General features: G+C 46.8%; 1 protein-coding gene across 1 annotated transcript in view; it reads left to right on the forward strand.

The window, feature by feature from the left end:
* ANO2 (anoctamin 2, calcium activated chloride channel) overlaps positions 1 to 26,044 on the forward strand; it is a 339,922-nt gene that overhangs the window by 173,258 nt on the left and 140,620 nt on the right. The window contains exons 14-16 of the mRNA XM_010844983.1: positions 3,900 to 3,982; positions 10,506 to 10,517; positions 11,316 to 11,426. Of these exons, the coding sequence (XP_010843285.1) occupies positions 3,900 to 3,982; positions 10,506 to 10,517; positions 11,316 to 11,426 (206 nt within the window). The remainder of the gene's footprint in view (positions 1 to 3,899; positions 3,983 to 10,505; positions 10,518 to 11,315; positions 11,427 to 26,044) is intronic.

The raw sequence follows: 26,044 nt of genomic DNA on the forward strand, positions 1-26,044 counted from the left end.
GGTCTCCTCTCTCTTCCCCTTGAGTGGTAGCAGCAGTGCAGGGAAAACAAATGGAGTGGGGTTGTGTCAGCGCTTCTGGGCTTAGGGTTTGGTTTTGTTATTTTAACAGCTTTGCTGTGTTTTATGTGATTGTGTATTTGGTTACAGCAGCCAAGAGCCTGAGGGCATGACTGCCTACAAATTACAATTAAAAATAATAGTTATGCCTCTCATTACATGATTATTATGATCAGTGGTGCTGTGCTGGGTGGGCCTGGGCCAGGGCCCAAGGCTGCCGGGAAGGAGGCTGGGAGAAGTGGTTATCTGCAGAGAGAGAGGGTGGGGCAGGAGTCGGGGGTCACTGAGCTGGGGTTGGGGGTGGGATGTACGGATGGCAGGAGTGGGGGGTCACTGAGCTGGGGTTGGGGGTGGGGTGTACAGAGGGCAGGAGCGGGGGGTCACTGAACTGGAGTCAGGAGGTCGAGTGTGCAGAGGGCAGGAGTCAGCCAGACCCACGGCCAGTGGAGGCATCAGGCCCAGCCCCTCTGGGGTTCTGCCTTCAAACTCCAGGGAACTTTGGAAAGACAGTGAAGCCATATTGAAAGTAGGGAAGGGAGAGGTGAAGGGAGGCGGTTAAGGACAGCAACTTCAGGGTCAGGCAGTCCTAAACGTGGGTCTCAGTCCCACTCTGTACCCATCACCGTGAGCCTGCCTGGTGTCACTGAAGTCAGTCCTCTCAGCCGAGGTGCTGAGTAACCTGGACGGAGGCTGGTCCTCAACCTTGGAGCACCCCGTCCTCATCTCTTAAGTGGGTGAAATCATGCCTACCTGTCGTGTTCTCACAGGTGTGAACTGGATGTGTGTGCAGGGCAGCTGGTGTGGTACCTGGCACGCGATATCCGCTGGGAGCTGCTCTCCATCGTCACGAGGGTCCTTCGTATCCCCCTGCGTCCTCCTCAGTGACTTTTTAAATTTTTGTATTGGGGTATAGACGATTAACAATGTTGTGGTAGTTTCAGGTGAACAGTGGAGAGACTCAGCCGTACGTATACATGGATCCATTCTCCCCCGAGCTCCCCTCCCCTCCAGGCTGCCATACGACCTTAAACAGAGCTCCCTGTGTCGTGCAGCGGGTCTTTGTTGGTTACCGATTTAAAATACAGCAGTGTGTATATGTCCACCCCAAACTCCCTAAATATTCTTTTCCCTCATTCTTGCCCCCGGCAACCATGTTCGTTCTCTAAGTCTCAGGGACTCTATTACCCCATCGTCTGCTCCCGTTCTGACTTCTCTCCTTCATGGAGACCACAGTTGGTGTGCAGAGCCCTCCTCGGGCACTGGGAGCAGCACAGGGAAAGGAGAGGCATTCCCCCAGTTTGGAGAGCATCCCCAAGCCATGGCTGGGGTCCAGAGGTCGGGGTGCACACACACAAAAGGAAAAGGTCTCAGATCCCAGGAACCAAAGATACAGATTTTTCACCCTACACTGAGGCATGTGGGATCTTAATTCCCTGACCAGGGAACCTATGACCCCTGCACTGGAAGTGCAGAGTCTTAACCCCTGGACCACCAGCGATGTACAGACCCATGCACCGCAGTGTAGCACCAAGTGAAACATGCAGCTTCAAGGAACCACGTGCTTGATCAGGCTCTCAGTGTTTGCTGGGCTCAGCCCTGTGCAGTGCCCCAGGTGAGCAGAGACACGTAGCAGTTGAAGAAGAGTTTGCAGTCCTATTTGTATGCTGCAGACCTGAGTTGCAATCGATGGTCTGGCATGGCAGGCAAGGCAGGGCACCCAGGCTGTTACTGGGGGTGATGTAGTGGGGTAGGGGTGTCCTCAGGGACTGTCACATCCCTTCCATTTCCAGCACACCAGACCTAAGGGCTGTAGGAGTGCAGAGGAGTGGGCGCCTGGGAGTCTTACCTTATGGTGCTTGAGCTGGTCAGGAAACGGTGAAGGCAGCACTGGAGTGTGGCATGGGACAGGGACAGTTTGTACAAGCTGGGGATGAAGAGGGCAATGAGGTGATGCCTGAGAGTGCAGATGAGAGGTGTGTGCTGACAGACGGTGGGAATGGATGGGGACAGACGGGATGGACCAGATTCACTCATTCTGTGTATCCAGAGGGAAGAATCTTGACAATAGGGACCTGCTGCAAGTTTGAGGCATTGTTGGCCTCCTTCTCCCTGCCCCTCAGCACTGCCTGAATGCCATTACTCTTCAAGGCTCAGCTCAGATACTCCGGCAGCGGGCACCCCCTCTTCTGTATGCCCACAGCCCTTTATCTGTGCTGTGTGTAAGTCCCTGATCACTTTATGCTTTGTACAGTCGTTATTTAAAATCTCTCCTGATAGACTAAATCACTTGAGAGCAAAATCCACATCATTTTCACCTAAGCTCCTCAGGATGTCTTGAGCAGTGTTTCATATGTCGCAGGTACCTGAGGCCAGGTTTTTCAAGTTAGGAAATCCATTCAAGCTTGCTCAAATGACAAGGGACTATAAGAAAGTAAGAAGCAAGCTTGTGGATGCAGGAGATGAAGTACAGCCAGGCGCCTAGGGAACTGGAGCAGGAGGAACTATAAGGAACCTTTCTCCTTTCTTCACACGCTACGTGGTTTGTCCCATTTCTTTTTGTGTCTCTTAGTTTCAGTTTTCAAAAGAGAGTCTGATTGGCCCCATCAGCAGGATCAGGTGTCCAATCCTGATCTAAAGAAGCCATGGCTTCAGGGCTGAGGGAATTGGTTCTTTCTGGAGCGTGTTGGGCTGCCCTTCAAGGGCTGTGGTGGTTGGAGTGGGCAAACTGACCGGTGTGTCTGGATGATAGGCATTCAACAGATATTTGCTTGGAGAATGAATGAATGTCGCTTCTGGGAGCTGCATCTCCCAGCTGCCTGCGGGATGGAGTGGAAGTCTGAGACCCTGGACTCAGGTAGAATTATTAGGAGATGTGACGTACTCTCAGGATGAGATGATTCAGGCTCAGGAAAGGGAAGTTGTGCGGGGGACAGAAAGATGGAGAAAAAAGTGAGAGGAAGGTGCAGGAAGAGAGAGCATGTAGGGAAGATGAGGTTTGTCTAAAAAGGCTACAAGCCATCATTCCAATTTCTTACTTTTTTTTAATGCTTGTATTCTTCCTTTATTTCTTAAAAAATTTTTTATTATTTTTAATTTTTAATATAAATTTATTTATTTTAATTGGAGGATAATTGCTTTACAATATTGTATTGGTTTTGCCATACATCAACATGAATCCGCCACAGGTATACACGTGTTCCCCATCCTGAACCCTCCTCCCTCCCTGTACCACCCCTCTGGGTCATCCCAGTGCACCAGCTCCAAGCATCCTGTATCATGCATCGAACCTGGACTGGTGATTCATTTCATATATGATATTATACATGTTTCAGTGCCATTCTCCCAAATCATCCCACCCTCTCCCTCTCCCACAGAGTTCAAAAGACTGTTCTATACATCTGTGTCTCTTTTGCTGTCTCGCATCAGGGTTATCGTTACCATCTTTCTAAATTCCATATATATGCATTCGTATACTGTATTGGTGTTTTTCTTTCTGGCTTACTTCACTCTGTATAATAGGCTTCTTTATGTCTTGAGATCAGTGTTTAAGCTTTTCTTATAACCTAGAAATGGGGCTTCCCTGGTGGCTTGCAATTCAGAAAACCTGAGTTCGATCCTTGAGTCGGGAAGATCCCCTGGAGAAGGGAATGGCACCCACTCCAGTATTCTTGCCTGGAAAATACCATGGACAGAGATGCTTGGCAGGCTATTGCCCGGGGGGTCACAAAGAGTCGGACATGACTGAGCGACTAATATTCAGTGTGTATCCTCCATGGGGTGAACCCTAAGGGTGCTCTCAATCCACTCTTCAAAATTAATAGAATTTTTTCTTTCTTTTCAAGCTACCATGTTTCTTGAAAACTGGAAGCGATTACAGATGCGACTGGGCTACTTCTGGGACCTGACTGGCATTGAAGAGGAAGAAGTGAGTTCTCTTTGGATTTCTGCTTTGCTTTGCCTCTGGAAATAAATCGTCTTGAGTGAAATAGCTACTTTCTTTGCTCTCACAGGAGCTGGTCACCTGCCAAGTCTTGCTGTGACCCCTTTCCTAGCTTGGCTCCATGGGCTAAGCCAGGGTTGATAGGCACTGAGGCCAAGAGTTGAAATCATCTATCTTCTCTTGACCTGTAAGACCTCAGACTTGATGGGTAGCCAGATGTGCTGGTGACCCTTGGTGGGAAAAAATGGCACGAGAAGCCTTGCCGTAGCCTTGAGGTTCAATTCAACATTCTTCCACCTCCTGTCTCATTGGTTCTTGAGAGCATGAAGCAAGAGGCTGTGACCCAGACGTGTTATATGGACGTGTCTGGATGCCCCTGGTAGCCTGCTGGGGGTCGGGTGGAGGCATGGGTGCCAGGTGCCTTTGATGTTCATGGAAAAGGAAAGAACCACTCACCCAGTACCTTGTCAGCAGATGTGACATGGGAACATGAGCTAAGAGAAAGCGTAGGTTCTTTCAGAGTCAAGTCTTATGGACAGATGTTGTTTAAAGGGTGAAAGTAACTGACCTACCCTTGGGGCTCATTTGAGAACTAGGGCCCCTGATGATATTGGAGTTGACGATGACCAGCACGGGCACGGTTGCTCATGTTATCTATTCCCACTTGCTGCCATTGCCTGAACAGCAGAAGTGAATATTAGCTAGGCACTCGCGATGCTGTGGGCATTGTCAATGAGGTGGTGGGACAGTGTCCAGAGGTCCAGGAGGCACCCCCAGTATTTTGAGTACCATGGACTGGCTGGCCGCGAGCATATGGTGGCCTCGTGTAGAGCTGACCTTTTCTGTATTCTCCATCACTTATTGATGTCTGTTGCCTTGGAGACTAGGGACCCTTGGCTCTGTGACCCTGATGCTTTGATCCAAGCTAGTGACACCCCCAGTTTAGTCTTGCTCCCAAGTCTGTGTGGCTCCCTGGTCTGTGATACAGCATCCTCCCCTCTCCTTAAAGCTCCACGTATTCAGCTTGCCTTTGAGCAGGTGGGCATTCTATGACCATGGATTGAGTTCACATGCTCACTCTATCCCCAGTCTTCTGCGTTAAGTGTATACCTGGGGACTCATAACATTGCAGATTCTGTGGCAAATGAGAGAATGTACATATGGATTCTGCCTTCAGAGTGGATACAAATTAGTTGAGAAGATAAGCAATGCAGAATAATGAAGGCAATTGCATTTTTGGGGGAAAAGTGGCCAAGGCAGTGCTTCCAACGGAAAGAGCTGTCAGAGTTGGACTGTGTGGGTGATTTTGTCCTGTTCCATTTCATTCCAGAGACAGAGAGGGAGAGAGGAGAGAAGAGAGGAGAGGGCTGTAGCTGGATGTGGGAAGAGGGTGGGGGCACAGCTCCCTTCTCTTAAGGCCAGGACTCTGAGGTCTCCAAGGAAAAGAAGAAGAAGCTTCTTGGCACCTAAGCCTGTGTGAGGCCAGAAACAGGCCAAGTGTGTCTTCCGAGTAGCATTGAGGAAGCCAGCAAGTCTCTCTGTAGAGAGGATGTGTGAACACACTCACATGGAGAAAGGCATCTATCAGGACTTGGTGCCCTGGAAATCTCAGTCCTGGGCCCCTGGCAGGAGTGAGATGTTAATCCATTTTTGTTTCTTGTAACCAGGTTTCCTGTTTCCTGTTTAACCGATGAGCCATGGTCAAGTCTTGGGAGGGGCCTGACTTCAGGAACTCCTGTGCAGGCTGAGAGGGGCCTGACCAAGCCTGGGTTCACCCTGGCACAAGGCGCTGGTCCTGACAGGCTCTCTGTGTGAGGTTCCTGGGGGTGGATCAGTTCTGCAAGCATTGTTTATGTGCCCCTGTGCACCAGACTCGGGGCAGGCGTGATCGGGAGAAGGGAGGACAGCTGTGTCTTTGCTTCCAGGTATTTAGATTTTTGGACTTGGATATTAAACACACTTTAAATTGAGTTAAATCTGAACATGCACATCAAACAACTACTATGGACCAGGTTCTGATTTGGGGTGTGGCAATCCCACAGACATGGTCTTTGAGCATCTTCAAAGGACTGAATTCAGCTAAGGGGCTCTCTGGTCTCTGAATATTTAGAATACAACAGTGAGTTTGAGAGAAATTACTTCTGGCCTAAAAGAATGCTTAAAAACAATAGACTTAAGGCAGAAGGAGAAGGGGGTGGCAGAGGATGAGATGGTTAGATGGTATCACTGACTAAATGGACATGAATTTGAGCAAACTCTAGGAGATAGTGAAAGACAGGGAAGCCTGGTGTGCTGCAGTCTATAAGATCACAACTAAACAACAACAAAAAATCAAGGTTTTGGAGACTGGTTGAATTTTAATGAGGAGCAAAGGGAAGAACGGGTACCCATATGAGGAAACAGCCAACAGGACCGTTGATCTGGGGAAGCTCATGTGTGGCTCAAAGGTAGTGAGATGCCTGGGAAGTGTCGTTGGCTGCAGGGAAAAGGGATTGGGCTGCAGTGGGGGGCAGAACAGCAAATGCAGGCTGGTGGTCAGGCCAGGGAGCGTCCTGATTGCTGCTGTGTCTCCTTAGGTCACGAGAAGGCACTGAAGGCAAGATTGGCAGGTATTTGTGACCCACCCTGGGACTTATATGAAGTGTCGGGGGCAGATTTAGTGTTAGTTGCTCAGTTGTGTCCAACTCTTTGCGACCTCATGAGCTGTAGCCCTCCAGGCTCTTCTGTCCATGGGATTTCCCAGACAAGAATACTGAAATGGGTTCCCATTTCCTTTTCCAGGGGATTTTCCTCACCCAGAGGTCAAGCTCTGATCTCCGTCACGTGGGCAGATTCTTTACCGTCTGAGCCACCAGGGAAGCCCTAACCTATGTTCAAATGAGGAGCAAGAGAATGGCAAATACTACCTGGGCTTTGGGGAGAGGGATGCAGGAGTCCTTGAAGGTTATGATTAGAGCTGTTTCTCTGATCTCCAAGTCTCAGGAATCCTCCCGTAGGCAGCTGTACAGACAGAGCCCCCAGACAGCCTTCTTTCCTGTGGTCTTTATTAGGAAATGTCTGGGAGGGGAGGGTGCTAACTCACACAGAGACCAGAGACATCCACCCTCTGTCCCTCCCCCTTGGGGTGCCCCCTCCACATGGGACACCATGAAAATGAGCAGGGGAATGGGGAAGGAGGCCGGAGAACCCACGTCCTGGGTCAGCAGCCCCAGGCCGAGGGGCCTCCTTGTGGAACCAGCAGAGACGTCCCAAGAGACTCCTTTGGAGCCTGTTGAAGGAGCCTTCTGCCAGACCTCACGAGTCTTTGCTGTGAAGCGGGGTGGTCTTCATCTTGGCCACCTCTCTTGCCCAATTACCTTCTGCCTTCAGGCCCCAGGTGTCCTTGGGACCCCTCAGAGAGTGGCCTTATTTGGGCACAGAGTCCTCCCCTCCATTTCTCCCATCCACATCTACCATGTCAGGCTTAACTGTCCCTAACGGCTTCCCATCACATAAGACACAGCCTCCTGCCTCCTCTCTGAGCCCAGCTCATGGTGGCCTTCTCCTCCTCTGGAAATTCCAGCCTCCTGGATCTGCCTTCTCTCCACGGCTCCTTCTAGGCTTTGCACTGGCTCTTTCTGCTGCCTCGAAGGTGCCAGTCTCCACCTGACCTGATTCTTTCTTGGCTTTCCTGTCCCAGCGTTACCCTCCTCCGGCTGCTGTCGTCGTTCAGTCTCTAAGTCATGTCTGACTCTTTGCGACCCCATGGACTGCAGCACGCCAGGCTTCCGTGTCCTCCATTATCTCCCAGAGTTTGCTCAGACTCATGTCTGTTCAGTTGGTGATGCCGTCCAGCCATCTCACCCTCTGTCGTCCCCTTCTCCTCCTGCCCTCAATCTTTCACAGCATCAGGGTCTTTTCCAATGAGTCAGCTCTTTGCATCAGGTGGCCATAGTGTTGGAGGTTCAACTTCAGCATCAGTCCTTCCAATGAATATTCAGAATTGACTTCCTTTAGGATAGACTGGTTTGATCTCCTTTCAGTCCAAGGGGCTCTCAAGAGTCTTCTCCAGCACCACAATTTGAAGGCATCAGTTCTTCAGTGCTCAACCTTTTTATGGTCCAACTCTCACATCCATACCTTCCCTAAATCCCCTTTCTGAAGCGGCCAGCCTGGCATTTCTCTTGCTGCTCTGAGTCCCCACCTGCTGGCTTCTTATTGGTGGGTTTGTTTGGTTACTGTCACCTTCCTTGACTTCGGGATAAGCTCCTGGAGAGGAAGGACCTTGTATGTAGCCTCAGAACCTGGAAAAGAGCTCCCACAGGCTCAGAGAACAGGAGATGCTTGATGGCTCTTGGATGGAGACCTTTGTTGATTGCATCTGCAGATTTACCTCTGTAGATCAGCAAAGACTGGTTCTGAGCTGGCCTAGGCCCTCTCTTCAGGACAGCTCCTGAGGGATCAAACAGATGGAAGCAGCTTTGTGAAATATTTCCCAAAGCTTTGTGGGAGGGTTATGTATTTGTGATGACTTGGCATCAGACCACCCATCCAGGGAGGCTATGTTTAATGATGACCTGCCCACAGCTGGATATGTTGGAGCCACACTCATGGGGGTCTAGATGCTACTCTGGCTGGGAGATCATTGATCCAGCTCCCTGCCTTTGAGGAATCTTGTGACCTAACCTGATCTTCTTGACTGTAAGCAGGGAGATCCTTGTCTGACCTTGCTTCAGTTGCAAAGCAGAGAAGCCTAAGACTCCGCTTTCAGAGCCTTGGACTCCTATGTGCCAAGAGCTCTTGGCTTCTTCTAAACAAATGAGGGGGATCTGAACTGGGGCCCAGAGTATGGTGCGGGGGCCACAGTCACAACTGGGAGGTGCCTCTATGTGATGTCCCATCTTTGGAAAATCAGGGACTGGTCAGGAGCCTCCTCTCATCAGAAGAGAAGGCCCTGAAGCTCCTCTGCAGTGGGTGACAGGGTGAAAGCAAGTCTTGCCTGAAGGTCTTTGGAATCCAGATTCTGGTACTCAACAAAAACACTCAGCCATTATTTTATAGTTAAAATCTTCCATAGCGATCATATAGAAGAAAAGCAACTGGATTTCAGAGGCCATGGAGGAAAAGGTCATACTGTGTTTCTCAGAGTATTTCTGCAGGATGTTATTTGCTGGAAGTAAAAGAAGTTTTGTGGGACCTGCTGGGCTGAAGAATATTCAGCAGGTGTCTTTACAGGAGAACCTTGTCAGAGCTTTTATTAGGCTCTTTGTGACTCTCAGGTGACACGTTGTATGGAGTTTTCCAATCAGTTTGAGCCTGGAATCCTTTTTTAACCCCGCACCTTCCTGGCACACACATTAGGAAGTGCTATGTTGGAGGATGGATGAAGAGGAGAGACCAAACGAAGTGAACTGCACAAGCATTTAGGGATTTCTGTGTGCTCCCTATGGTGCTAATTACTGTGAGAAGCACAAAATAGTGCAGACCAGATAGCAGATTCTTATATTAGGATGTAAAGACTCTCACACGCAGAACAACTAGGAAATAATTTAAAAAAAATACGTGATCAAGAACTACATGTCGTACAAGCTATAAAACTCGAAGGTTTTGAGAGGAGGCACCGCCGCCTGTGGTTCAGCTGGCAGAGAAGGTCCCACCTCTCAGGGTGGACTGCATCCTGGAGACTGGTTGATGATGGGAAGCCTTCAGAATTCTGGAATAGCTCCTTCTCTCTTATATCAGTTATTCTTATGAGTCACGCGTGTAGTTTCTCCTGTCCAGCATCATGGCATTTCCCAGGAAAGTCAGAGATAGATAAGGAGCCTAGCTTGTTGGCTTTCGGAATCTCTGAGGCATGAGCAGTGATAAGGGAATGTGTGTTCTCTGAGTCTGCTGAGACCCAGCTCTGGGATCCCTGCCTGGGAGTTCTCGGTAAATGTTGCAGGAATGTGAAGTCCTCACATCCTGGATATTGGTCCTTGAAAGCTGCAGGGAAGACACTTAACTTACACCGTTAAGTTCTCTTTGAAGTCAGCCGTGCATCTTCCTGTCTCAGCCTCTGAGTTGCTGGGACTGTGGTCTTTCCAACGAGCCAGGCTCTCTTTCTCATGCCTGGTGACTCACTGTTCAGGTTTGTGTTGCTGAGTGGCCCCGGGGATGTCTCCTGAGCACCGGTGCACTTGCCAGTGAGTTACTCACCTAGACTGAACAGGAAACAGGTCCAGGCAAGCAAGTTTTAAGATTCCCTGTGGCCGCCTTTAGCTTTGATGTTTATTGGCCGCCATTTTTAGCTTGCGGAAGAATGACTTGAGGAAGACACTCGGTCCTTGCCCTAACATCCAGCTGTGGGGCACATCTGTTTCTCCAGCTGGGACTGGGCTTATTGAAACTACAGTGGAGGCTGAGGATAGATGGTGGGGTGGCTGGAGGCAGCCTTTGCTCACTGCTGTGTGCAGCTCAGGGCTCCTGTCTGTATCAGCTGCTTGTTAACACTTCCTCTCTCTTTTCTCAACACTGGCACTGCCCCCAGGAACGTGCTCAGGTTTGGTTTTCAGTGTGATAACAACTGTCGTGTGTCCTCCTTTCCTGCCACGTTGTGTTCCTGGTTTTCCTGGTCTAGACGCCTCGTGTATGGGTGTGGTATGGCAGTTGTTGTGGTGGGGTGGATGCCTGCGGTGTGGCGGTCGTGTGTGGTGTGGCGGTCGTGTGTGGTGCGGCGGTTGTGTGAGGTATGGCAGTCATGTGGTGTGGTAGTCGTGTGTAGTGTGGCTGTCATATGTGTTGTGGTGGTTGTGTGTAGTATGGCGGTCATATGGTGTGGCAGTGGTGTATACTGTGGCAGTTGTGTGTAGTGTGGTGGTTGTGTGTGATGTGGTGGTCGCGTGTGGTGGAATGGTTGTGTGTGGTGTGGCAGTCATGTGTGGTGTGGTGGTTGTGTGTGTAGTATGGCGGTCCTGTGGTGTGGCAGTGGGGTATACTGTGGCAGTTGTGTGTAGTGTGGTGGTCGCGTGTAGTGTGGTGGTCGTGTGTGGTGAGGTGTTGTGGTCGTGTGTGGTGGAGTGGTCGTGTGTGGTGTGGCAGTCATGTGTGGTGTGGTGTTTGTGTGTGGTATGGCGGTCATGTGGTGTGGCAGTGGGGTATACTGTGGCAGTTGTGTGTAGTGTGGCAGTCGTGTGTGGTGTGGTGGTTGTGAGTGGTGTGGTGTTAGTGGTGTGGCAGCTTTCGTCCCATAGCGTCCGGTCCCGTGTACTGACTCACTGTCCATGTGGTGTCTGGTTCTGCCCTGCAGGCCAAGGCTGCCCTACCTGTGTACTAACCACTCTTTGACTCTGGGTTTTAGGAGCATTCCCGGCCTGAGTATGAAACGAAAGTTCGCGAGAAAATGCTGAAGGAGAGCAACAAGTCTGTGGTCCAGAAACTGGGAACCAGTGGGACTGAGACTGAGGATGAGGTAAGATGCTGGCGCTTGGTGCTCACCATCCTGTTTATTTCTTAAGATCCTGTTGTCATTGCACTGGGAATGCCTTTGTGGACTAGAAGGGCTGACAGTGGTGGGACAGGATGGAAAGAAAGCTTGATAATATCCCTCATTGTCCAGAGGGCAGAGCTCGTGGGGAGCAGGCTTCTGCCACAACTCGATTTATCTCTTTCCTGGGTGGTAGTGCCTGGACGAAATGGGAGACCCGGTCGGAAAAGCAAGAAGCCATTTCAGGCCTGGTTCTTCTGGACTTCATCACCTACACGGTGCATAACAATAGCAACCACTGCCAGACCAACCATCTCAGTGACAGCTAGCCCTCCCCGAGTTCCTGATACGGGCCAGATGCTGTTCTCAGCGCATTTTATTCTTGCAATAAATTTATGAAGCTGGCACAATTTTTCTGTAAATGAAAGCTAATAAAAAAAGTTATGTGCACAAATTAAGTCATTGGCCGGAGGTCACCCAGCCAGTGAATGGGGGGTGTGGATCAGGGATTCCAACCCAGGCCTGTCTCTGACAGTCTGGGCATCTAACTACAATTCAAGGATGAATTGAGAAATGGCTCTTAGGGCTGGCAGAGGCGCACTCGAGCCTGTGTTTGCCTGAGCTGCTCATACGCCGTTCCTCACATTTCATTTTCTCTGGATGGGCCTCCAAAGTAGAGAGGCGATGGTGAACATGGCTCATGAGTCGTTTTCTGAGTTTTTGGGTGGCATTCAGACATCACAACAGAGCTTCAGAAACTGCACTGTGATCCGTAAATACTCTCAGTGCCTGTGAGGTGGGGGTTCGGGGGAGACTCCTCTTTGGCAGTGCCGGTCTCCTCTGCATGCCACCCTTTTTGAAACCAAGTATGTGTGTGTGTGTGAGTGTGTGTGTGTGTGTGTGTGTGTGTGTATGTGTGTTTATGTCTTTCCTAATCTGGTTCCTGAAAAAAATCAACGAGATCGACAATCTGTTGTTTTTACATGTGTCTTTTCTCCATTTTGGATTCGAATTCAAATTTTATTTAATTTTACATTCTTTAAGTTGGAACCATTCATGTTAACATGCAAATTTATTCAAGCACCAATACAGAAGAATGTGGTGTTTTTGAGCCCAGAATGCTAGCTTGCTTTCTTCCTTTTTTTTTTTTTTTTAATAAAAGAAACAGGACTTAGAAGAGAAAGGGGGTGGCCTGTCTGAATTATTTGTCCCTAGAAAACAGTGAGTCAAAGACCACCAATTATTTGGGGAGAAAAATGAGTTCATTCTTAAGGAAGAGTAATCGTCGCCACCAGCTTCATCAGAAAGCGAGCATATTGTATCCTGTCGACTCTGGCAATCTCATGCAGCCCCCTTTCTCCACCCCAGGGTAATACACATTGGGTAATTCTATGGAAATCACACGTAACTTTTATTGACCACTGACTCATTTAATTTTAATTCCATAGACGGGAATGCCGAGGAGCTGAATCTGCGTACGTTGAGACTGTGGTTCTGACTTAAGCAGTACTTAGATATATATACATGATGGGTGAAATAACTTTCAGGAACCATGAATTATTGAAAGACATCTGAATGCATTATGAATGATACATACGTTTATGTTTCAGCATTCAACATTTATTTTCATTACACTGTTGAGAATGCAGAGCTCAAAGCCTCTAATGCCTTATAGGTACTGGAAGGGAAATGACCTTCCCAAATGAGCAGTGTAAGCTAAAAATGGCTGGGAATTTGATTGTCAGCATCTTACTTGCGTTCCCTCCGTTCTGTTACTATCGGAAGTGTGCTTCTGTTCATGCTGTAAGTCTAGCCGGAGGCGGGAGATGAAGAGAGAAGCACGTGTTGCTGCCTGATGGGAGCGATGTTTCTCTAGCCTCCGGGAAGAGTGGAGGTCAATACCCACGGCAAAATGGGACTCTCGGGGCACCATCATGGGCGGGATGCTTAGGAAAGGCACGTGCTTCTGGGAAATGGACAGGGACCAAGAGTCAAAGTCTAGATGATGGTTTTGGATGTGCTTCTTTCATCCCAGAGGCTCACCTTGGCTCTGCCTACTTTGTAACCCTGAGGCTGCGTGTTCCGTCTCTCCTTATATTCCTTCCTCTTGAATGCTTAAAACTACCATTTATCTGAACTTATTTACAAAACAGAAACAGATTCACAGACTTTGAGAATGAACTTATGATTGCTGGAGGTTGGGGGCGGATAGGAAAGGAAGGCATAGTTAGGGAGCTTGGGATGGACATGTACACACTGCTATATTTAAAACGGATAACCAAAGACTTACTGTATAAGCACAGGGAATTCTGCTCAATGTTATGCGCCAGCCTCAATGGGAGGGGAGTCTGGGGGAGAATGGATATAAGGATATATATGGCTGAGTCCTTTTACTGTCCACCTGAAAATATCACAACATTGTTAATCAGCTATACTCTAACATAAAATAAAAACTTTTTTAAAAAGAAAAAAAACCTTCCATTTGTCCAAGCTCAGATGGTAGAGGAAATTATGGAAGACCACATAGCTAGTCGTAGAGGAGCTAGTAGTCAAACTCAGCTCCACCTTATCCCCAAGGCCTATTGTTTCTTAGAAAGTTTTTTTCTTAAAGATGTCAAGTTCCTTTTTAAAAACATCTTTATAGCAATTTAATTCTCAGACCATAACCTTCACCCATTTAAATTAAACAGTCCAGTGGTTTTCAGAATGTTCACAGTTTTGTGCAGTCATTCCCACAATCTAAGTTTAAAGTATTTTTATCTTTTTAAAAAGAAACCCTATACCCTGGGAAGCAAGTTTTTTACTTCTTGTTTCAACAGATTTGCCCATTCTGAATTTGCGTGTAAATGAAATCATGCAAAATGTGATATTTCTGTTCTTTTATTTAGCAGAATATTTTCGTTATTCACCCGTCTTGTAGCTGTATTAGTACTTCTTTCATTTTTTATTGCTAAATCGTATTCCATATTTTGGATATACCCAATTTTATTTATACAGCCATCAGTTGATGGACCTATAGATGGCTTTTCACTTTTTGGCTGTTATGAACAATGCTGCTATGGACATTTGTGTACCAGGTTTTGTATGGATATATGTTTTCACATTTTTTGGTAGGATTATTGGATCATAAGGTAACTCTGGTTTAACATTTTGAAGAACTGCTGTGATATTTTTCAAAGTGGTTGCACCATTTCAGATGCCAACCAGGAATACAGGAAGACTCTTAATTTCTCCACATCCTCACCAATACTTGTTATCATCTTTTTTATTTTATCCATCCTACTTGTGTGAAGTGGTATTTCGTTGTGGTTTGAATTAGCATTTCCCTAATGACTAATGATGTTGAACATCTTTTCATGTGCTTATGTGCAATTTTTATGTATTCTTTGGAAAAATTTCTATTCAAATTCATTGCTCATTTTTAAATTTGGGTTAATTTCTTTTTATTATTGTGTTAGGAGTTATTGACATAATCTGAACACCAGTTCCTTTGCAAATACTATGATTTACAAATATTTTCTCCCTTTCTGTGGATTTTAAAAAATTTAATTAGTGATGCAGTTTGCTGCATGAAAGTTTTTCAATGTGCTTCAAATTTGTCTGGTTTTGTCTTTGTCATTTGTGCTTTGGTGTCATATCTAAGAAACCATTGCCTAATCCAGTGTTATAGAGATATACTGTCAATTCTTCTAAGAACTTTACAGTGTTAGCTCTTAAACTTAGGTTTATGGTGCACTTTGAAAATTTTTGTATATGATGTAAGTAAGGAGTTCACATTCATTTTTTTTGCATGAATATTCAGTTTTTCTGGCACTATTTGTTGAAAAGACTATTTTCTCCATTGAACTATCTTTATACCCTCATCAAAAATCAATTGATCGTAAATGTAAGAGTTCATTTCTTTCTGGACACTCGGTTCTATTTCATTAACCTATTTGTCTGTCCTTAGGCCATTACCACATTATCTCGATTAATTATTACACCTGTGTAATAAGTTTTGAAATTGGGGATGTGACTCTATGCTTCTTTTTCAGAATTTTGGACAATTCTGGGTGTCTTGAATTTCCATGTTAGTGTTATTACCGGCTTGTCAATTTCTGCTGAAAAAAAAAGATTGAAGTTTTGATAGGGATTGAGTTGAGTTTGTAGATTAATTCAGGCAGTAGTACCATCTTAATGATGCTAAATCTTCTAATCTATGAACATGGTATATCTTTTCATTTATTTAGAGCTTTAAAAAACGTTTTATATTTTCAGGGTACAGTTCTTACACATCTTTAGTTAAACTTGTTTACAATAGTATTATTGTTTTCCATGCAGTTGCAAATGTAACTGTTTTCATAATTTCAATTTTGGATTGTTCATTGCTAGTATATAGGACTGCAGTTGATTTTTGTATATTGATTTTATATCCCACAACTTTGTGGAACTCATTTATTAATTCTGTTAGTGTTTAGTGGATTCCTTAGGATTTTCAGTTTATAAGATCATGTCATCTTGAAGAGAGTTTTACTTCTTTCTTTCCCAACCTGGGTACATTTTGTCTCTCTGTCCATCCTCTGTCCCTCCCCTCTTTTCTCCATAATTGCCCTGACAAGAATATCTTGTACAGTGTTGAGTAGTAGTGATGAGAGTCGACTTCTCTGTCTTGTTCTGGAACTTAGCCTTTCACCATTAAGTGTGCTGTTAACTGTGACCCATTGCTCTTTAACTCTGTCTATAGGCTTCCCTGAGGAGAATTCACAACGTATCACCAGGTGGCCAAGCCCATCTGCAGTCTCTTCTGCCTCAGTTGTCACGTGGGGAGATTGGATTGTAGCCTCTGCTTTTTTCTGCTGATGGCAGATCATGTCAGTCATTAGCCCATAACTGTGGGGGACAGACTGTCTCATTTTAGATGGTGGTAATTTGGCTATTTTAATATCTGCTGTTATGATGTTCATGAGTGTGGGCATAATGAAGATGGTAAAGAGATGAGCTTAGAAGTAATATTTATGGAGTGCTTGCTCTGTGCGAGTCTTTATGGGTTTTATTTCATTTTAAGTCTCAAAGCCATTATTATTTCCAATTTTATATGTGAGGAAACTGAGGCTTATTTATCTAGAAAGAAGGAAATTGCTCAAAGCTTGTATATGGCCAGATGGTTTAACTTAAGAACACTGCTTTAAAAAAAAAAAACAAACTGGAGTGCAGTTGCTTTACAATGTTGTGTTCGTTTCTGCTGTACAATGAAGGGAATCAACTATATGTATACATATATCCCCTCCCTCTTGGACCTCCCTCCCATCCACCCCTAGAGGTCATAAGAAAGCACTGAGCTGAGCTCCTTATGTTATACAGTGGCTTCCCACTAGCTGTCTATTTTACAGCTGTTCACACATGGCAGTATATACATGCCAATCCCAGGCTCCTAAATCATCCCATTCCCGACCCCGTCTCTTCCTCCCCCATCTGTTCTCTACTCCTGCCCTACAAATAGATTCATCTGTACCATTTTTCTTGATTTTACATATGTGCATTAATATATGATATTTATTTTTCTTTTTTTGACTTACTTCACTCTGTGACCATGTCTAGGTCCATCCATATCTCTACAAATGACCCAATTTCATCCCTTCTAATGGTTGAGTAATATTCTGTTGTGTATACATACTACATCTTCGTTATCCATTCATCTGTCGATGGACATTCAAGTTGCTTCCACATCCTAGCTATTGCAAATAGTGCTAAAACGAACATTGGGGTGCATGTGTCTTTTTGAATTATGCTTTTCTCAGAGTATATACCCAGGAGTGAAATTGCTGAATCATATAGTAGTTCCCTGGTGGCTCAACAGTAAAAGCATCTGCCTACAATGCAGGAGACCCGGGATCTATCTCTGGGTCAGGAAGATCCCCTGGAGAAGGAAATGGCAACCCACTCCAGTACTCTTGCCTGGGAAATCCCATGGCCAGACGGAGGAGCCTGGTAGGCTATAGTCCATTGGGTCGCAAAAGAGTCGGACACGACTGAGTGACTTCACTTATAGTAGTTCTATTTTTAGTTTTTTAAAAGAACCACCATAATACTGTTCTACATAGTGGCTGTATCAATTAACATTCTCACCAACCGTGTAGGAGGGTTCCCTTCTCTCCACACCCTCTCAGCATTTATTGTTTGTTTGTAGATTTTTTTTTGATGATGGGCGTTCTGACTGGTGTGAGCTGATACCTCATTGTACAGGATCTTTGTCCACCCAGCGCCTGGAGTAATGAGAATAAAAGAACAATGCTTTTGATTCTTGTGCTGTTCTGCTTTTAGAATGTTTGCTCTCAACAGAGCCTCAGACCCTCCTGAAGAATCATGCTTGAGGTTCTTGCTTATTCTAAAGGCAGGAAGGAATGAGGTGTCGTTGGAAATATGGGTACAAGACAACCAGAGACCCTGCTTTTCCTTTATGGTTTTGTGGCAGCCTTGCTGGACTGATGCCATATTTCCACTGAGAGCAACAGTGAGTAGAATTAGCTCCGTTTCCAGCAAGAAGTTCAACCAACACTGGAGAGGATTCATGACTATAAACTCAGAGATATATTGTGTTTCCCAGGAAGAATATGAGGCTGGAACTTCTCATAAAAGAATAAGCTTGCTCCATTTTTTTTTTCTCTTGGATTATTGGACTTTTTCTGAAATAGTCTATTCTGGACAGATTTGCAGTTTTCCTCAAGTTTCCCTCCAGGGCAAGATTTTTCTCTGTTCACACGAGATGATAAAGCTCTAACTTGAGAAAGCTGGCGAGATACTATGGCTGCTGGGATTGGGGGGCAGTCCTGGTCTCTGCCTCCCACCCCTGACCCTTCTCATCCCAGTCCCGCCTCCTTTCCTGCAATAAACTTCCTACTAGTGAGAATACCATCAGAAAGTGGAAGGCTTGCTGCATAGTTCCAAAGAGGGAAAATAATCCCAGGAACTAATTATAAAGGTGTAGCTGTTGTTGTTCAGTCCCTAAGTCATGTCCAACTTTTTGTAACCCCATGAACTGCAGCATGCCAGGCTTCTCTGTCCTCACTATCTCCTTGAGTCTGCTCAAACGCATGTCCATTGAGTCAGTAATGCCATATAACCATCTCATGCTTGGTCGCTCCCTTCTCCTCCTGCCCTCAGTCTTTCCCAGCATCAGGGTCTTTTCCAATGAGTTGGCTCTGCATCAAGGGTCCAAAGTATTGGAGCTTCAGCTTCAGCACCAGTCCTTAGGATTGACTGGTTTAATTTCCTACTGTCCAAGGGACTCCCAAGAGTTTTCTCCAGCACCACAGTTCAAAAGCATCAGTTCTTCCATGCTCAACCTTCTTTACGGTCTAACTCTCACATCCGTACATGACTATTGGGAAAACTGTAGCTCTGATTCTATGGATCTTTTAGAATAGGGGAAATTGAGGCAAGCAGGGGCTGGTGAGGCAGAGCAGAGATTAACAACAGGAGGGGACTGCTCCCACTCTTAGGGCTGGAAGGACCAAGAGGAGGGTGGTCTCAGCAAACCCTGCGGGTGCTGGCACCTGGCAGGAGGTGCAGCCCTTTCTGGAGACGCAGGTAGAGGCAGCCAGTGTCCCCCTCCTGCCTCTGAGTCCACCGCCAATGCCCCCTGTTGGCCAAATACAACCACAGGTCAGGTGATGGATTATTCCGGGAGATACGGTTTTAGGGCTCAGCACCCGGCAACACCGAGCAGAGGAAGGGGACATTGGAGGGTAGGTCTGAGGGCCAAGTGGAGCAGGACAGGCCAGAGGTCCAGTCAAAAGTCAGCACCACTTTGGGCCCTACTAGCCACTGATAGGTCACTTAAGCCAAGTCCTTGTATTGGGTAGTTGAGAGGCTGTTGGGACTAGAAATAAAAATTTGGCAGAAAGCATGAGAATTCTGACCACTGACATTAAAGCAAGAATACATGAGTCATCGGGGACTCTGACAATTCCCGGGCTGTTGAGAACATTCATGTGAGCGGGGAGGGTGGGCTGTGGTGTGAGCACCTGTGAGTGTGTGTCTGTGTGTATGTGAGACAGTGCCATGAGAGTGACTCAGGTGGGGTCAGACCTGAAGGCTTCCGTGAGGAAGGAAAAACATGTAATATTTCTGTGTCAAGGAGCAGGGAGCATGTGGCAAGCTGGGGAAATGGTGCAGTAGGTAGTGAAAGTCTGCTAGAAACCTGTCCCTAGGAGAACCTTTAAAACCCCATTGAATGCATCCCAGGAGTTTACCTCTCGGGACTTGTCGTCACCCAAATGTTTATCCAAGGTGGGTGTGGGTACCTGGCCCACCGCGGCCTGGCACTGCCTGCAATGCTGACATTTAATGAATGTTTTATGGGGAATAGTCACCAAGAGGAGGCCTATGGATGGACGGGTGTTAACTTACTGCTCAGCACACCACCCTGGGGACAATTATTTCAAAAGAAAACTCATCTAAAGTTGAAGTATTGAAACATTTACGGCAGATGCCTCTGGCAGGCGCAACAAACAAACATGTGGAATAAATTATGCATCGTTGAAGGCCTGGGCTGGGAGGCTGGGACGAAGGCAGGAAGAAGCGGGGAGTTGTCAGAGCTGGGGTGCGGGGTCCCGTCTGCGCTCTCACTCAGGGCCAGAGGCGTCTACCAGAAAGTCTTGTGGAACAGACTTCCCTCGGGCTCTCTTTTGGAGGCACTAGATATCGAATGACTGTTGGAGGGTCAAAAAAATCATAAGAATACCTCTCCCATAGTTTTCCCAGACTTGTCTTGGGGATTAAGAAGATTCCTCATTGGGTACATGGGATTAGAACTTTTAAAACTGAGCTAGTTTATGTGGTATTAATATTAAAATACTAAGTATTGTTAATCTGCATGAGATACATTTCCTTGTCAACAATATTTACCATTATATATATATATATATTATTTTTTTGCTGAAAATAAATATTTTGTATTGTCACCTAAAAAAAGGAAAAAATGGAGGTTCCTGGTTGGCAAAGGGAAACCCTGGGAACAGAAAGGGGCTCAGTTGGCTAAAGTGTCACATAGTGAGGAGCTGAGGTGAGGCTGGAACCCAGGTTGTTTCTGGAAATATCGATTTAATTGCACACACGCACTCACACACACACACACACACACACACACACATGCACACACACTCTCTCTGTCTCTGTCTCAGGAGAGAGCCATGAACAAGTTTTCACACTTTGTCAAGAAAGTTTCTTGACAGGAAGACTGTGTTTCCCAAACTGTGCTCCCCAGGGCACCCCAGGGTGCCTCAGGGAACGCACAGAAGTCATGGTGTTTTTAAACATCTTTGAGGGCAGCCCAACAATACCTGGGATCTGCCAGACGCTGGTGGGGCCGCTACCCCAGCAGGATCAGTGCTAAACCACAAGACATGCCCGTCAGTGTCACCAGGTCTTTGAGAAGCTGGGTCTGCCGTGAGGGCAGCAGAGCTCCAGCACAGATTTATTGTGAAACAGAAGCTGCAAGTGTCAGGCCCAGCGGGACTCCTGGCAGGGAGGAGCCTGGTGTCCTGTAGGTGGATGTATCCTTTTAGCAAGTAATTAGGGTGAAGAATGAAATAAAAATGTTTTTCTTTCAATTATTGTGTATTTTTTCCTAAATGGCTACTAGGCTGTTAGGACATAAAGACTAATTAAGTTAAAGGGACTTAAATCCTCATTAAATGTAACCTTTAATCTTTTTTTTTTTTTTCAGTTGAGGAGCATCCCATAAACATGACTGAGCTGTGAAAGGCTCAGGAACTGAGAACTTTTGGGGACCCTTGTGGGTAGGGGCTTCCTCTCCACAGAGGCTTGAGAGTAGAGGATGTGAGCAAGGGCGGAGGGTTTTAAACAGATAACTAAGTGTGTGCCTGCACGGTCATGTCCGGCTCTCTGCAATCCCACGGGCTGTAGCCCACCAGGCTCTTCTGTCCGTGGGATTTCCTAGGCAAGAATACTGGAGTGGGTTGCTATTTCCTTCTCCAGGAGTCTTCCCGGATCAGGGCTCAAACCCATGTCCTCCTGCATTGGCAGGCGAATTCTTTACCACTGAGCCACCAGGGATGCCCATAAAAAGATAAATGATTAATTTCAAGGATTTATCTGGGGGGCAGCAGTCAGTGACAAAGTGTGTGCAAAGGACATGCCAGGCAGGCTGGCTTCTTCCAGGCTTGTTCCTGGGCTCCCCACCTACTCCTCTCTTGGGCCACGGAGGGGCTGCACCCCAGCATCTTCCCCCTGTGCCTCTATTTCTCTCTATCTGTCTCTGTTCCTATCTGTCTCTGTGTATATGTGTGTGTGTAGGTGCTTGTGTGTGTATTTCTGTATGGGTGGTGGGTTGGGTTTGGAGGGGCCTGATGGTTTCTGACTGGACAGCCTTTAAAATCCATGAGATTTAAAGGTAAGCCCAGCAACTCCTTATCCGGAAGACTTTGCTCTACTTAGCAGTCTCTGGGTGGCTCGGGCTTCATGGATCAGTGTGCCAGAGGAGCATAGAATGTGCTCATAAACATCTCGCTTCATGGAGCCTGTGAATTATCCATCCCAGCGAGAGACTCTTCGGGTGGCCTGGGCCATAAGATGCGGGGGGCTCTGGCCCCCTTCAACTGTCAGCAGAAGTCCCTGGCTGCAGTAAGACTTTGACTCTGCTCCGTGTATACATTTCTGCTGGCCTGCATCTATATTAAGATGTTACAAATAAGTCTCGAGGCCTAGGTTATGGAGCAGAAGCTGCAGAGAGACAGGCCGCCTGGGAAATGAGGGCACAGTGGGGGCCGGGTCAGGGGGTGGAGAGGAGTAGCGGGACTGCCTCAGAGCTAAGGCTGGGCACAGTCACGATGGTATTTCAGACCAGACCTTCATGGAAAACACAAGGCCCAAATATGTGCAAGGCTGGGGAGCGCTGGAACAGCAGAGTCACTCACGGGGGCCAGCGCATACCACTGGGATGTGTGATGTTTGCCACGAGTGACTTGCAGTTTGGGGTTTTCTTTTTTCATCTAAATGATTTTTCCATATACGGCCTGAAGCACGTAAATTAAATTTGTCTTCTGCTGCCTGGGCCAAGGTCATTATTTCACGTCCCTAGAATTCACTGGAAGCGCACACAAGCCCGTCAGGTTCCTTTGCTCTCTCGCCCTTCGTGTGCCAAAAAAATCAAAGTGTTGGTTTAATAAATTCTTCCAGGGTCAAGGGTGTCTTGACTCCTTTGCGAATCTTTGACAAGGCGTTCCAGAAAGAAGCTTTCAAAGAAAACGGGCGGGAGGGCTCTTTGGTGGGTGGAGCGGCTTCCAGATTATGCTCTTGCAGCAACAATCTCTTGAGGTGGTGAGGTCGAAGGGGTCTGCCTCTCTGTTCACCACCCAGGCCTGGCAGCCAGGCTCCAGCTGGCGAGCAGGGGCCTCCACACAGCACCTGCCCAATCGCCCAGTGGATGCAGTGGCCTTCTAGATATTACTTTTTTAACTCTCACGAAGATAAAGGAACTTAGAAGAAAAATGGCCCTTTCTTTAGGTTTCTTCAGATACAGATCCTGAGACAGTGATTCACATGCAAAATTTATTTGGGAGTGGAGAGACCCAGGTAGCAGAGTGGGACATTGACAGAGAAGAAAAGGCCCCCAACAAAGGGCACAGCATCAGCCAAGTTACTTACCACTCTGGGCAGCTGGTGCATCATTCGGCTGGGAAATTTTGGGAGCTGGTCCGTAACATGCGCTTTATAGTTCTACTGGCTGAGGGATGAGAAGCTGGGGATCTGCTTGTTCCATCAGTCACCACTGAGGGATGCTCTGTGTGTGTGTGTGCATGCAACATACACATGTAAATTCCCCTGCACTTCTGGCCTGCTTTGAACATGCACGTGAGCAGAAAAGGCTCGGGCCACCAAAAAAAACCTTCAGACGAAGCACTCTAGAGGCTGGCAGTTGAAGTTGGACCTCTCCAGTCCATAGTAAGGCTCATAGAGACTTGGAGCAGACGCCGCAGTATCAGGGTTCTAGGTCCTAAAGTGCCTCAGATAAGATCTAGTCAGAAAATCAGAAGGCCAGGAATTCAGTAGAGGGCGTATCATCCAGGGAAAGTTAATTCAAAAGGTGTCACGATTGCCGACAAGCTGAACAGGTAATGAAGCCCCACGGAGGTCAGTGTGAATGGCATCTCACTGTGTTTTTGATCTGCGCAGGAAGCTTCAAATCCTTTTGTCTGTTTCCTTCTCCCTTAGGTTTTCGCTCTGTGTCAGTGAAGTAGGTCTCCTTACATGTTGAAGGACGTGTTTCAGAACGTGGAACATGCTGCATTTTTTTTTTCTCTCCCAAGTTATTGCCATTTGGATATGTTGGCTTTTTATCTGTTTGATAAAACAAAATGTCAACAATTATTAGAAAGAGCAATCTGAATAGATGCTAACCTTGCCCCCTTCTTCCCCCACCCTGAGAACTCCTCATGCTTTCAGTTCAATACGTCGTTCATTCTCCTAACTTCCTGGAAAGAAACATGTCCACGTGATTTCAGATGGGGCAGTCCAACTGAGATTTTCAGGACTGATTGTGCAGAAAGTTCAGAGCAAAGCCGATGCTAATTCTCACTTCCCTTGGTTACCGGTTTTGAGTTGGGGTCACTTGTTATCTGACTTAATCCATAATGTGCCCAAGAATTTCTATTTCTATTTCATAATGTGCCCTGTATTTCTATTTTTTTTTTAAAAAAAACATCTAAGGTCAGATCGATAGGTATATTTAGTATTCATATATACTACTTTCTATGAGAATGACATCCTGCTACTTTGGCCACCTGATGCAGAGAACCGACTCATTGGAAAAGACTCTAATGCTGGAAAAGATTGAAGGCAAAAGGAGAAGGGGTGACGGAGGATGAGATGGTTAGATAGCATCATTGACTCATGAATTTGAGCAAACTCGGGGAGATAGTGGAGGACAGGGAAGCCTCTTGTGCTCCTGCCCATGGGGTCACAGAAAGAGTCAGACACGACTTAGCGACGTAACAAAAACAAATCCCCAGCAGGCCAAATCTGGAGTTCAAGGTGAAATGTACGCTGGAACGGAGTCAGTGAAGGTGCCAACTCAGAGGCCAAAGGAAATAGATCCTTTCATGGGTGTGATAAGCAAACGGTGCTAATTTTACTTGGAGGGCTTATGCTGTCTTTGAGGGGCCTGGCGCAGAGTGATGTGGGGGAGGGAGGTGACCCACGACTTCATTATCCTTCCATCCCTGTAATCTCTGCAAAACAAACTTCTTTGAAGGGAGGAGACCTGAACCACCTCCCTTTGGGCCTTTTTCATTTCTGGGCTTTCAGCTGAAATTCCCAAGGTGTGGTCAGAAGAGAGCCTCTGAAATGCAATTCCGTATCTTCTGGGCTAACTCCGGCTTTCCGTTTTCTCTGACAAATGAGCAGTGTCTGTCCTCCAACTGGTCGGAGGTGGGAGAAGGAATAAGAGTATCCCACACCTCTAGGCCTCCATGCAGCTACCTCCTGGTCCTCACAGTGATCAGCATCTTTCCCAGTGTCGGAAGCTGGCCATAGCAGCAGCTTGGATTAAGTGCTGGCCTTTGCGAAGGGCCACCTCATCCTATGAGTCATTCCTCACCCACAGGTTGTCCAAAGTCAGTTCCTTATCTGGGAGCCGCTGCTGTGAATTTTCTTCAGAAATACTCATGCTTTCCCAGCAATGCCACATCTAGGTTTTTCTGCATCATGATTTTACTTTTGCTGGGTCTGGGGCCAGTGGGTGTGTACTAAGGATTTCCACAGCACATTTTGACCATTTGCATCCCTATGGTATAGTCGTAATACATAACCCTGGAAGGATTAATACTCACCCAGGGCCAAGACATCCTGCTCATCAGTGGCCCAGAATTTGCCTAACACTGACCCATTGGATCCAGCCTCCTGGTCCCCCAGGAAGGCCAGACACGGTGATGTTCAGTTCATTATAGACAGTTGACCTCCGATTCATTTTTATTATTATGGTGTGTGGTCTATCGGCCAACTTCCATAAATTTCACTCCGAATTTGGGCATCTGCATCGAGTTTAGAGAATTTGCGGTGGGACGCTTGCCCTGGAAATCTACTCAGCCGAATATTCACACTACTTAGCGTGGGGCAACTCCCATCCAGGAATCTCAGAGAGCTTGTCTATAAACATGAATGAATTAATCCTCCCGACCGCGCTGTGTGCTCTGCCAGCTGGATTATTTTAAGGGAAGTGACCGGCCCAGAGGCCTATAGTGAGTCATGAAAAATCTCACTCAGAGGGTTTGGACTGTGGGGTCCTGGGTGGAGTCGGAGACCACTCTGGACCCTTCCCACCCCCAGTGCTTGAAGTGTCATGACTGGGGGCAGGGTGTCAGCAGTGAGCATAGTAACTCTAGGGATGCCTGGTCACCTTCCACCTCAGCACCTCCTCCTCCAGTGCTTCCATCACCAGCCCCCTCAAACCATGTCTTGGTCAAATCAAGTAACTTCTATTTTCTCAGTATATACTAGTAGTATATGCTAAATGTAGACAGTCGAAGAAGGAGGGTATAAAGAATAAAAACAATTCATCCAATTTTTCATCTCCCAGAAAAATTATTATAACCTCCTTTTAATGT

This window comes from Bison bison, unplaced genomic scaffold (genome assembly GCF_000754665.1).
Source record: "Bison bison bison isolate TAMUID 2011002044 unplaced genomic scaffold, Bison_UMD1.0 scf7180017864213, whole genome shotgun sequence".
NCBI lineage: Eukaryota > Metazoa > Chordata > Mammalia > Artiodactyla > Bovidae > Bison > Bison bison.